General features: G+C 40.5%; 2 protein-coding genes and 1 long non-coding RNA gene across 3 annotated transcripts; all 3 read left to right on the top strand.

The window, feature by feature from the left end:
* The first annotated feature begins 1,007 nt into the window (after positions 1-1,007).
* On the top strand, positions 1,008-3,818 carry LOC136480807 (uncharacterized). Its single transcript, XM_066478255.1, has 2 exons — positions 1,008-1,129; positions 1,944-3,818. Exon 2 carries the CDS (start codon positions 1,950-1,952, stop codon positions 3,816-3,818), a length of 1,869 nt encoding a protein of 622 aa, XP_066334352.1. The 5' UTR covers positions 1,008-1,129; positions 1,944-1,949.
* A 33-nt stretch (positions 3,819-3,851) lies between these two features.
* On the top strand, positions 3,852-5,468 carry LOC136480806 (uncharacterized). Its single transcript, XM_066478254.1, has one exon. The coding sequence runs from the start codon at positions 3,852-3,854 to the stop codon at positions 5,466-5,468; it is 1,617 nt and encodes a 538-aa protein (XP_066334351.1).
* A 5,158-nt stretch (positions 5,469-10,626) lies between these two features.
* On the top strand, positions 10,627-10,981 carry LOC136484415 (uncharacterized). Its single transcript, XR_010765937.1, has 3 exons — positions 10,627-10,661; positions 10,748-10,840; positions 10,933-10,981. It is a non-coding gene; the product is annotated as an uncharacterized lncRNA (long non-coding RNA).
* Positions 10,982-12,842: the final 1,861 nt, after the last annotated feature.

Below are 12,842 nucleotides of genomic sequence, written 5' to 3'. Positions count from 1 at the left end.
AATATTTTAAATTTTATGGTTCATCAGCCTATTCCAATGTAATATAACTCACAAAAACTCTTTCCAAGGCTAAGCCAACATGAAACTTACAAATATATATCCTGTTGGTTTATTCGACATATATAATTTAACTTTTATACACTTACAAAACTCACTAAATAACTAATGCATCCGTAAAAGAAATGCTAAACTGCTAATCATGCATGGCCGCCTCGATCGATCTCATTTGTGATTATAATGTTATCGATATTGGTTCCTTCCTCTAAGAAATTTAGGCCAGGTAGTTTAATTGTATTGCATTGTGCTCCGTTTGTCTAAAATTTTAAACATTTTCCTAAGAAATTTCTGATTGATTTGGTCACAAGAACAATATCCAACTTTATATAACATTATAAGAAAGAAACATATAATAATAACTCGAGTTTTTGGCACTACACGTCTAATATTTCTTTCCACTAAGCGCTAGTGGGGGATAAAATAATTAAAAGGAATGATTTGGTCACAAGAGTGGCATTTCTGCAACTAGATGTCAACCTCATTCTCTATTGAATTGACCCTCACTAGCTGGGCGAGAGTTCATTAATTGTGCAATCAATGTATAGTAAAAGAGTAGTAAGGCCCCGTTCGGATGGTATGGTTGTGGAGGAATTTGGATGGTTTGGAGGAATTCTGGAGGAATTTGTGAGAGGAAAACACTACTACAGAAATCATTTTTGCTGGCACGTTGTTTTTTTTTCACAGGCGGTTCACAATTTCATGACGCCAGTATAAAAAATAGGGTGGGCCCAGCAAGAGAACCGCCTGTGTAAAACAATTTACACAGGCGGCTCTCCTATCTCTACCGCCTGTGTAAATACGTGTATTTACACAGGCGGTTTACAATGTCAGCCGCCTGTGTAACATTGTTTTACACAGACGGTAGAGATAGGAGAGCCGCCTGTGTAAATTGTTTTACACAGGCGGTCCTCCGTACCAACCGCCTGTGTTAATGCTGCTATAAATTCCCTTCGTCCACCTCCAGACAAGAACAGTTACTCGCGTGCTGTGTGCACAGTGGCGGACAGAGAAGTGGCGATTCCAAGGGGGGGAGGTTTTGAACTTCATTTCTTTGGTGAGAAACTTCCAAAAGGTTAGTTAGTGTCGTTGCCGCCATTTTTTTAGTGATTCTTTGGTTCAATTCTTGTATTGGAGGTGCTCTAAATCTAGGGTTAGGGTTAGGGTTCATAGCTAGGGCAAGAGAGAGAGTTTTAGCTATTTTTTTTTTGTAAATTCATAGTAAATTGTATCTTGCTCGGATTATAGAAAATAAATACTTTTTAGAATTCTTGTGAGTAGATCTATGTAATAGAATAATGATTAACAGTTTATAAAGTCTTGTCAATTGTTATACTTATTTCCTGTAATTATAAACTGTGAATTAATTTAGTTTTTTAATCTACGTACTTAGGGTTTATGAATTAATTTAGTAGTTAATGTTTTGTTAATTAGGGTTAGTTATTATTGTCTATACTTAGGGTTTGTTAAATAGGGTTAGTTATTATTTCATGTACCTTAGGTTTTTCAATAATTTTTGTTAGTAATTGATGGTTTATTATTTAGGGTTAGATATTTCATGTACTTAGGGTTAGTTAATTAATTTAGTTAGTAATTAATGGTTTATTAATTAGGGTTAGTTAGTATTTCATGTACTTAGGGTTTGTTAATTAGGGTTTGTTATTTTTGCTTATACTTAGGGTTTGTTAATCAAGATGCCATCTCCGTTTAATTAATTCTTATAATTATAAAATGAGTTTAAATAATTATTTAAATTTTTTATTTTGTAAATTCTGTAAGAGGTAGGTTTTCATATCTATTTAATTGATGGAGGATAGAATCTTAGTTATGAGGGGTTATTTTCGTTTTGTTTTTAGAGTGACATACAATATTTTCCTAACTAATTACAGATAAATATGGAGAGGTCATTATGGATGTACAACTTATCAAGATTAGACCCATCTTATGTAGTGGAGGTCCAAAAATTTATTGATGCCGTGAAGATACATGCTCAGAGAACAAAGGCGAAGCACATATGTTGTCCATGCGCAGACTGTAAAAATATTGTGGTATTTGACAATGTGGAAGCAATCACTTCTCATCTGGTTTGCAGAGGATTTGTGGAGGACTACTTGATTTGGACAAAACATGGTGAGGGTAGTTCTACACCTTATATGCGGACAACTGACAACACTGCAAGTAACATCAATGTGGAGGGTCCAATGCCATATCTCAATGAATGTGATGCTATGCCAGATATCAATGAAACCCATCATGCTATGCCAGATGTCAATCAAACTCATAATTCTACGTCCGATGTTAATGAAACTCAGCATGTTAACACTGATGCCATTGAAGATGTAGATTTCTTAGAGGCAATAATGAACCGTTGTGCGGATCCATCAATATTCTTCATGAAGCGAATGGAAGCCTTGAAGAAGGCAGCAGAAGAGCCTTTGTATGACGAGTCGAAAGGTTGTACCAAAGAGTGGTCGACACTACGGGCTGTTCTTCAGTTTTTAACGATTAAGGCTAGATATGGTTGGTCCGATGCTAGTTTCAATGATTTATTGCGTGTACTTGGAGACCTTCTTCCTAAGGAGAACAAAGTGCCTGCTAACACGTACTATGCAAAGAAGCTAGTCAGTCCACTTACGATGGGTGTTGAGAAGATCCACGCATGTAGAAATCATTGTATTCTATATCGGGGTGATCAGTATAAAGACTTAGACAGTTGTCCAAACTGTGGTGCTAGTAGGTACAAGACGAATAAAGATTATCGAGAGGAAGAGAATGCAGCCTCTGTTTCTTCAGGGAGGAAGCGAAAGAAGACGCAAACAAAGACTCAACAAGACAAACGTTCAAAGCCCACTAGCAATATCGAAGTGGACTATTATGCGTTGAGAAGAATTCCTGCATTGGTGATATGGTATCTCCCTGTGGTTGATCGTTTGAGGTGTTTGTTTGCAAACCCTGATGATGCGGAACTTATGACCTGGCATGCTTCTGATGAAAGGAAAGATGATGGAAAGTTACGACATCCAGCCGATGCAAAGCAATGGCAAGAATTCGATAAGAAATATCCAGACTTTGCCGAGGATCCACGAAATGTAAGGTTTGCTCTGAGTACTGATGGAATGAATCCATTTGCCGAGAGGAGCAGCACGCACAGCACATGGCCAGTGATCATGACAATATACAACCTTCCTTCATGGTTGTGTCAAAAAAGAAAATATCTTTTGCTAACCATTCTTATTTCTGGACCTACACAACCTGGAGTTGATATGGATGTATTTCTAGAGCCCTTAATGCAAGAGATGCAAATACTATGGGAAGTGGGTGTGAAAATGATCGATGCGTTCCGCAAAGAGACATTCACACTGAGAGCAATTATTATTGTCACAATTAATGATTATCCTGCTCTCTTCTCATTATCAGGCCAGTTCAAGGGAAAGGTTGGTTGTGTAGAGTGCATAGATGGAACATGGCACGTGTCTCTTCCTCCATCTAACAAGATAGTGTACATGAGGCATAGGAGGTGGCTACCGGCAGGCCATAAGTACCGCTTACAAAAGATGAATAAGTACTTTGACAATATGGATGAATCAAAATCTACTGCTCCATTAGGTTATAGTAAAGGGCACAGAGTGTATAAGATAGTTGAGAATGTCAAGTTTGTGTTTGGAAAAAAGACCAAAGATGGGAAACCAAGAAAGGTTGTGAAGGCAAATGAGGGGGACACATTCAAGAAGAAGTCTATTTTCTTTAAGTACTTATCGTACTAGAAAGACTTAGACGTACGACATGCGATCGATGGTATGCATGTTCAGAAGAATGTGTTTGACAGCGTAGTTGGAACTTTGCTAGACATAAAGAGCAAGACAAAGGAAGGTCTCAATTCACGTTTGGACATGCAACATTTAAAGATCAGAAAAGAACTTCACCCTGTACTCCTAGAGAATGGGAAGTACCATCTACCGGCAGCAAGCTATAACCTGAACAGAGAGGAGAAACATGCAATGTGTGTGTGGTTGAAGAATTTAAAAGTTCCATCTGGTTTCTGCTCCAACATAAGGAGTCTTGTTTCGATGAAAGACCTTACACTCACCAACTACAACTCACATGATTGTCATGTAATGCTGACCACTTTTCTTCCTATTGCCATCAGGGCTATAAATCCAGTGTTCTTAAAGATGGCAATCACACGGTTGTGCTACTTCTTCAATAAGATATCTGAGAAGGTAATTATCCGTGATGAGTTAGAGTCCCTACAGAAATTTGCTGCAGAGACATTGAGCCAGTTGGAGATGTGCTTTCCCCCATCGTTCTTTGATATCATGGTACACCTTATTGTTCATTTGGTGCCTCAAATTGAGGCATTGGGCCCCATGTATTTCCATGAAATGTGGACATATGAGCGTTTCATGTCAATATTGAATGGCTATATGTCAAATCGTGCTCATCCGGAGGGTTCCATGATAGAGGCATACACTACAGAAGAGGCCATTGAGTCTGGAGGACCATTATGTAATAATCTCCTAAAAGACCAGGTATCAATTGGTTTGCCTCCGTTGCGACATGAGGGAAGGCTTGGTGGACGAGGGAGGATGGGATGGAAATCATTCATCCCGCCAGATTACAACATAGTCCTAGAGGTACATTACAGCATACTACAACAACTCATAATAATGGACCCATTCACCAAGCAGCACATGAAAGAGCTTCGTGAGGAGAATCTAGGATGCACAAATGATTGGGTACACAAGGAACACAAGCGTCAGTTCACCGCATGGCTAAAGAATTTGGACATGACAGATGAATCAGAAACCATCAAGATTTTAGCATCTGGACCATCAAGCCAGGTCATATCATGGCAGAGCTATGACATTAGTGGCTTCACATTTTCCACCAGTTTTAGGGACACCAAGCGCATGGCACAGAATAGTGGCGTTCGATGTGAGGCTGTAGATGATACAACTGGTGAAGAAACTACATACTTTGGATTCATTAATGACATATGGGAGGTTGAATATGGTCCACGCCTACAGATTCCAGTGTTCCGATGTCGATGGGTTCAAGATAAACATGTCACTGTGGATAACTATGGCCAAAGAGTTCTTGATCTAAGTAAAGTAGGTTACAAAGATGATCCGTGGATCCTTGCTAACCGTGCTACACAGGTGTTCTATGTGGAACAAATTCTATCTACGAATGAAAAGAAAAGTACCCAAAAGCCAAAGCACGTAGCAATCCCTGGAAAGCAACAAATTGTAGAAGTTGATGGTGTAATGGATTTAGAGGATGTTAACCAGTTCAGCGAGATGTCTCTTTTTACAAACTTTGAAGAAAAGATAAAAAATGTGGAGAAAAGTATCCCGCAAACCTCTTTGCCCTGGGTGCGCCATGATGGACAAGGATGGACTGTAGCACGCTAGATTGTTTATCATGTAACTAATGTATCACTTATCATTTGTACCTAATGCTACTCTTTCTTATTAAGCAAGATGTTTACATTTCCCCTTGTTGTATACCTTTGGACTATGATATTATTTTCTAACTTAATTAAACAAATCTTAATTAAAACCTCTTTCCCCTTCTTGTATACCTTTGGATTCTATATTATTTACTAACCCTAGGTACATGAAATATTAACTAACCCTAATTAACAAACCTTTAATTAAAAACTTAATTAATTCACGAACCCTAGGTACATGAAATAATAACTAACCCTATTAAACAAGCCTTTAATTACTAACTAAATTAATCCACTAAGTACATGAAATAATAAATAACCCTAATTAACAAACCATTATTTACTAACTAAATTAATCCACAAACCCTAATTAAGTACATGAAATAATAACTAACCCTAATTAACATACCATTAATTACTAACTAAACTAATTCACAAACCCTAAATAAAGGGAATAAATAACCTTTAATTACTTACTAAATTAACTAACAAACCTATTATTAATAAACACTAACTAAATTAACTAACTAAATTAACTAATTACTAACTAACTAAATTACTAACTAACTAAATTAGTACAGACGGGCCCAGCAGGCAACGCTGGCCCAGCAGGCAACGCTGGCCCTAAATAAAGGGAATAAATAACCTGAATTCCTGTGGAAAATGAAAAAAAACATTAGTACAGACGGCTGTTGATGAGGGCCGCCTGTACTAATGTATTAGTACAGGCGGCCCTCATTAACAGCCGCCTGTACTAATATATTAGTACAGGCGGCGGTCAATGACGCCCGCCTGTGAAAAGATTTTTACAGGCGGTGGTCAATATGGCCCGCCTGTACTAATGTGCTCCAATATAAGTTCCTGCGCGTGGCCCGCGAAAATTTCTAAGTCCCGGAGGCGCGAGTTCAGAAATTGGACGCCGTCAGGCTGCCGAAATCCGCCGCCGCTCCTCCACCGCTCGCCGGACCGCCACCGTCGTGAGCTGCCGCCGCCACGCCGCCGAGGGACCTCCACTCCGCCGGCACGCCTCCACGCCGCCGCCGAGGGACCTCCGCTCCGCCGCAACGAGCCGCCGCCGCCAGCAGCTACCGCGCCGCGCCGAGAATCCGCCTACGCGCCGCCGCCGCGACCTCGCCGGAACGCCGAGAGGTAGGCCGTGCACACCCGCCACCGCCGAGCTCCGCTCCGAGGCGGCTCCGATCGGTGCGGCAGCGGCTGCCATGTGCGTCGCCGCGCGCGCGCCCCTCCGAGCGCCGGCGGCGTTGCCTGCTGGGCCTGGCAGGCCGCCTTGCCTTTTTTTTTAATTAATTAGTAATGTTTTATTAGTGTTTGTTAGGTAATTTTGTTAGTAATTAGCTAATTTAGTTAGTACTTTAGTTAGTTAGTAATTTAGTTAGTTAGTAATTAGTTAATTTAGTTAGGGTTTGTTTGCAAAATTTAGGAATGTTTTTTGTTATGGTTTTTTATTAATAGTTATTAATATTTTTTGTTAGGGTTTATTTAGTAATTAGTTAATTTAGTTAGTTAATTTAGTTAGTGTTTATTAATAATAGGTTTGTTAGTTAATTTAGTAAGTAATTAACGGTTATTTATTCCCTTTATTTAGGGTTTGTGAATTAGTTTAGTTGGTAATTAATGGTATGTACTATGTTTTTTGTTAGGGTTTTTTCCATAATTTAGCTATGTTTTTTCCATGTTAATACTTATATTTCATGCAGATGAGTACTCCATCAAATGCTGAGCAGGCCGATGCCTAGATAGGTACACCGAGATCTGACTCCTCTAGATCCAAACCTTATAGGAGCCCGAGCGTATCACCACGTGAATCTCCTAGAGCTAAGAAGGCCCGTCTTGAGTTGGAACGTGACCCTAGTTACAAGCCTGAAGATGAGCCAAATGATGATGAGGTATATATGCTCATAGATTGTCTATACGAGAGAATAATGCATGTGTATGTATGTACCTAACAATTGAATTGATAGGAGGTGTTCTCTCAAGTTGTTGCCGAAATGGAGGTAGAGTCACAAGATGTTCATAAGGACACGGCGCCTCAAACGACCAGGACATCCTCCAAGCGAAGAAGTACAAAGAAAAAGAGTGATCGGGCACGAGGAGATAGAGGAAGGAATAGATTTCCAGAAGAAGTTTATAGGATTACAGAGATTAGCCCAAGCGGAGAGCCCTTAGCACCTCTAGAGGCGCTACCCAAATTTAGGGCCGCCATTGGATGGTTAGTAAAGGAAGAATTTGATATCACCTGGAGTGATTGGAGTATGGTGCCTGAAGGAAAGAGGAAGAATTGTTGGACTCGATTGTGCACTAAGTTTATTTTCCCGGAGGGAACAGAAGGTTTGGTCAAGGGTCATGTCATGAAGCAGTTAGCAATATCATTCCGGGGCTATAGGCACGATATGAATAAAAAGTGGCTGCAGAAGGGGCGGGACCCAACGAAGCGGTACCCTATCACGGTAGAACAGTGGGCACGTTTTAGTGTCATAAAAAACTCCGACGACTCCAAGGCTAAGAGCCAAGCCGCCTCAAGACTTGCGAAGAAGAACAAGTACCACCACCACCTCGGCACTGGCGGTTACAAGACCAAGATTCCTAAATGGAGGGCAGAAGACGAAGCAAAGAGGAGAGAGGGCAAGTTGGCATTGACAGATATAGTGCTAGAACGAAGTGCAAATTGGCTTCGCGCTCGGAAGGCAAACACTGAGAGCGATGAGATCTCCTGTCCCGATGAGATCAAGCCAGTTGCCAAGAAGGTTTTGGAAGCAACAAACCTGGAAAAGATAGGTGCCTTCAAGTCACAGAGGGAGAGGGACAGCCTTTGCCATGCTCTAGGTAACAAAATTATATTTTCCATTTTGTTCGAGTAAAATAGAAATCGACACTGACATTAAATATCATGTTGTAGGTAACCCCGAGCATCCAGGTCATGTACGGGGCGTCTCATCCAGAACCACCTGGAAAGAAGGGTTTGGTGAAGAGTGGAAAGGCATGTATAAGAAAAGAGAACGACATAAGGAGCACATGAAGGATTTTTTTGAGCAGCAGGCTGCCAAAAAATTTAGGGATTTGATGGAAGACTTTGTTAAAATCCCTGATCCTGAAGTGATGAAGCGGTTGGCGGGAGCAGTGTCTGCTCAACAGATGTCATCACAAGCTCCTTCATATATGCAGCATGTCCCAGCTCAACCCTTGGGTAGCCAGGAGATGGCCACACAATCTATGCCCTTTCCAAGCAGTATAGCGTCAACATCAAATCAGGACCATTATCCAGTTGACGATATTGATAAACCTTGGCCTTGCTCATTGTTAATTGGATATGGCCTTAGGAATCAGCATACAAAGCAAGTGGCCACAGGCAATGCCATCCCTGGACGTAGGTTCCATGGTGTTGAGATGCAAGATGCATACTGCAGGGTGGAAGTGTTGACGGTCGAGAGTGGATATGAAGACGACTTCATCGACATCCCGACCTCTGAGGGTATAGAGAAGCTTGGACAAGCAATCAAGAACTTCATACAATGGCCTAGACGGTACGTAAGGTTGATTGATCCACCAACGACACCCTCTCCACCAGTGCATCAAGCATCCCAAGAGGCTGAAACAAGTCAACAGCCAGCATCGCCAATGCATGCCCCAGCATCCCCGTATATTTATGAGCCACCGTCGTCATCCCCAATACATGATATGTCATTCTTGCTGGATGAACTCGAGGGGCCAGCCAAGAACATGCCTGAGCAGCAGACTCCGCCAGCCAAGAAGGACACAACACCAGAGAAGGAGGTAGAGCAAACTCCCCCGCCACCACCAAAGCAGAATGAAGATGAGCAAACTCCCCCGCCACCACCAAAGCATAAGGAAGCAGAGCAAACTCTCCCACAAGCACCGGCCTCCAAGAAGGCAAAGAAATTTCCAATTCCAAAATTGGTTTCTCCCTATGAGCCAAAAAAGGGGAAAGCAGCAGGCACAGTTCTATTTCTGAAAGGGCTTGGAAAGCAGCGGACGGCACGAGTCGTTGAGCTCGAACCGTCACAGAATAAGGAAGCCGCCGGCCAAGCAACTGAAGCCGTGCCACCAACAAAGGAAGCCCCAAGTGGCGATGTACATGTCGAACCGCCATCAAATACACCATTGACCCTTAAGGATATAAGAAAGCCAACGGTTGATGATTATGTCAATGTCCCCAGTAACTATGTGCCCGGAAGGCCTATGCTGCAATGGACGGTGCTTGAAAAGGGTCCATGGACGATAAAAAGGTTTCATGACTGGTACATGAGAGCAGTGAATGCTGGCCTGCATGCAGTTAGTGTTGACATACCAGTAGACGTGTTTGCTACTGGCAAGGATAAAAGCGGGGCATTTGTTACCTTCGAGGACATGCACCTGCTGTTGAACTATAGGAAACTTGACGTCCAACTCATTACAATCTGGTGCCTGTAAGTATCACTCATGCACACACATTGTTATTATTAAATTTGGAATGTGATAAACTCTAATATGTGGATGTTGTATGTAGTTTGCAAGACCACCAGCAGAGATCGTTAACTACAGGATCGATGGTCGGTTACCTGAGTCCAATCAGGTTACAAGAAAATATGCACAAATTTGTACTTACAAATGAAGATAGAGCAAAGATAGAGAAGGACAAAACACCAGAACAAGTTGCAGAAGCTGTAAAGGAATTGCAACGAAAATACGAGGACAAATATGCCCTCTATCTCGGTAGAGCAATGCTGAGATATAAGTACAGGGATTTTATATTGGCACCCTACAACTTTGGGTAAGCGTGACCTCGTATACGTACTTCAAATTATCGTGTTAACCCTAAGTACATGTGTCGCTCACTCGTTTATTCATGCAGTGACCATTGGATTGTTTTTTATATTTATCCATTCGAAGGGAAGGTGCTTGTCCTAGACTCCTTACATTATCCTCCTCAGTCGTATCAAACATTCCTGATTCATTTAGAAAGGTGAGCCAACATGCAACCACATCCGTACTTATATGAATTAGAGTTTCTAAATAACTATAGTGTTTTATATTCGATATCTACAGGGCATGGCGGTTTTATAAGAAGCAAAAAGGACCGGTCGACGCCGCCCGCTCAGATCCTAGTGTGCCATTGACGATACAACACCATTATCCGGTAAGTTGTCCGAACACATATCATCATATAAATAATACACAAGGCATGACAATTTTAGTTTAATCTTTTGCTCATTAATTACATAGTGCCACAAGCAACCACCTGGATCGGTCTACTGTGGATACTATGTGTGTGAGTTCATAAGGCAGCGGGGACGATACGTCAGGGACAAAAATATGGTAAAAAATATCTATGTATGAAGTTTTCTCATTAAAGTTGGAAATATTAATATTGGACATGTGTCAATGATGCTTTTAAACTTTGTTTCCAGCCGAGAAGCAAAGGAAAGGACGTGCCATTCACTCCAAAAACTATGGAAGATATAGTAGCAGACTTGTGCGGTTTTATTATGAGAGAAATAATTCCAAGTACCGGATCATATTTTTATGAAGCCGGTGATTTAGCAAGTGAAAGATTTAGAGCGCTGACAGACCTAGCAGGTCTAAACTTGAAACGAAATGACATGTAAACACCAAATGGTTGAACTCATAACATGAAATGACGTGTATTATATGTAATTTTATGCTTGATGTTTGATTTCATGTGTACACATCTGTAATATTTATATGTGTTGTATGTATGATGCAATTTTATGGTTCATGTTTGCATATCCTATATATATATATATATATATATATATATATATATATATGTGACAAATATAGTACAGTGTGGAGGCAAATATTAAAATTTGAAATAAAAAAAAATAATTACACAGGCGGCACACAGAGTGAGCCGCCTGTGAAAAATGGGTTTTCACAGGCGGCTGACAAAGTGAGCCGCATGTGTAAATAACTATTTACACAGGCGGCTGACAAAGTGAGCCGCCTGTGAAAACCCTTTTTTCACAGGCGGCTCACAGCCCGCCGCCTGTACTGTGGGCCGATTAGTACTGACCCCTAGTACAGGCGGTGGACTTGGCCGCCTGTATAAATGCCTCTACCACCGCCTGTGAAAACGTTTTCTGTACCAGTGAAACACTGTTCCGGATGAAAAAAGAAGCGGATCAAGCCGGGTTTAAGCCTTTAAATAAATCATTATGGAAGATCAAATTACCTATAGAAGTCTAGATATTTACTTGGTTCTTACTAAAAGAGGTGATTTTAACAAAAGATAATGTCCTAAGAGTAGTAAATCAAATGGCTATGCACATGGATTTGTTGCTGCTTAGCTTATAATCTGGTGCCTCGAAGATTATGTACACTGAAACTAGCTAGCTAGTTTAATTTGTGTTAGGAATCGACACAACAAAGCATGTAATGATTAGTAATTGACACAATCATGTCCTCACATTACATTGGTGATGTGCATCTTGGTAAGATCCACAAGTGATAATTCTTTATGTTATGATTACTGACCGGTTAGTAAATGATAGAGAATATCAGTGATACACTACATAAAGTAGTCTGTGACACTATGGGTTCCGTCTTATTTTAGAAGTCAAAACTTTTATTATTTTATTTAAATAAAACTTCCTTTTCACCTAAAAAAGCACTAGAAAATTAGCCAGAGAATTCAACTCCTAATAATTAGTCAAACACAGACCCAACGCATATACTGGAATCCCGTTGAATTCTGCAAACGCTATGGAGCCCATAGCTCTGTACTAGCTAGCTCCCTCAAGTATTGGTTGGTTCACTTAATATCCCTGGCAAACCAGGTAATGATTATCAATAATATGTATGTTTTTTAAAACATGATTACTTGACGTCTTTTTTATAGTTTGCGTCAGAGAACATTGGATACTTGTGCCTGCTGAATGACCAAGTTTCATTTGTTAGACCAACTGGGTGACCCACCAAAGCTTGATAAAATGGACTGAAATGGCACACAACATGATTAATTTAGGGAGAGATTGGAACTAAGGACATTCTCAGTGAGAGTTTCATAGCGTTATTTCGAAGAATATAGAATGCAATAAAACAAGGATAAAACCATCACTCTAAATGCATCATTTCATTCTTTTGTTTCATAGATAGACATTTAATTCTATGATTCATCTTGACTTGGTAATCAAGACAAGAGAGTTTCATCCTATGAAACTCAATTCTTCTTTCTTTTCTTAAAGCGTTGCCACATCATAAGAAATGCTTATATACATGGCAACCTATTAAATGCAAATGAAACTTACACTGAGAACGGCCTAATCACTACTGGAATCGCGGGATTTGCCTAGTGCCG

The sequence above is a fragment of the Miscanthus floridulus genome, chromosome 9 (genome assembly GCF_019320115.1).
Source record: "Miscanthus floridulus cultivar M001 chromosome 9, ASM1932011v1, whole genome shotgun sequence".
Classification (NCBI taxonomy): Eukaryota; Viridiplantae; Streptophyta; class Magnoliopsida; order Poales; family Poaceae; genus Miscanthus; species Miscanthus floridulus.
This window is presented reverse-complemented; position numbering and strand designations above follow the sequence as displayed.

Bases quoted from the DNA above. Each gene is read 5' to 3' on its own strand.
- LOC136480807 (XM_066478255.1), top strand. From the start codon at position 1,950: ATGGAGAGGTCATTATGGATGTACAACTTATCAAGATTAGACCCATCT.
- LOC136480806 (XM_066478254.1), top strand. From the start codon at position 3,852: ATGCATGTTCAGAAGAATGTGTTTGACAGCGTAGTTGGAACTTTGCTA.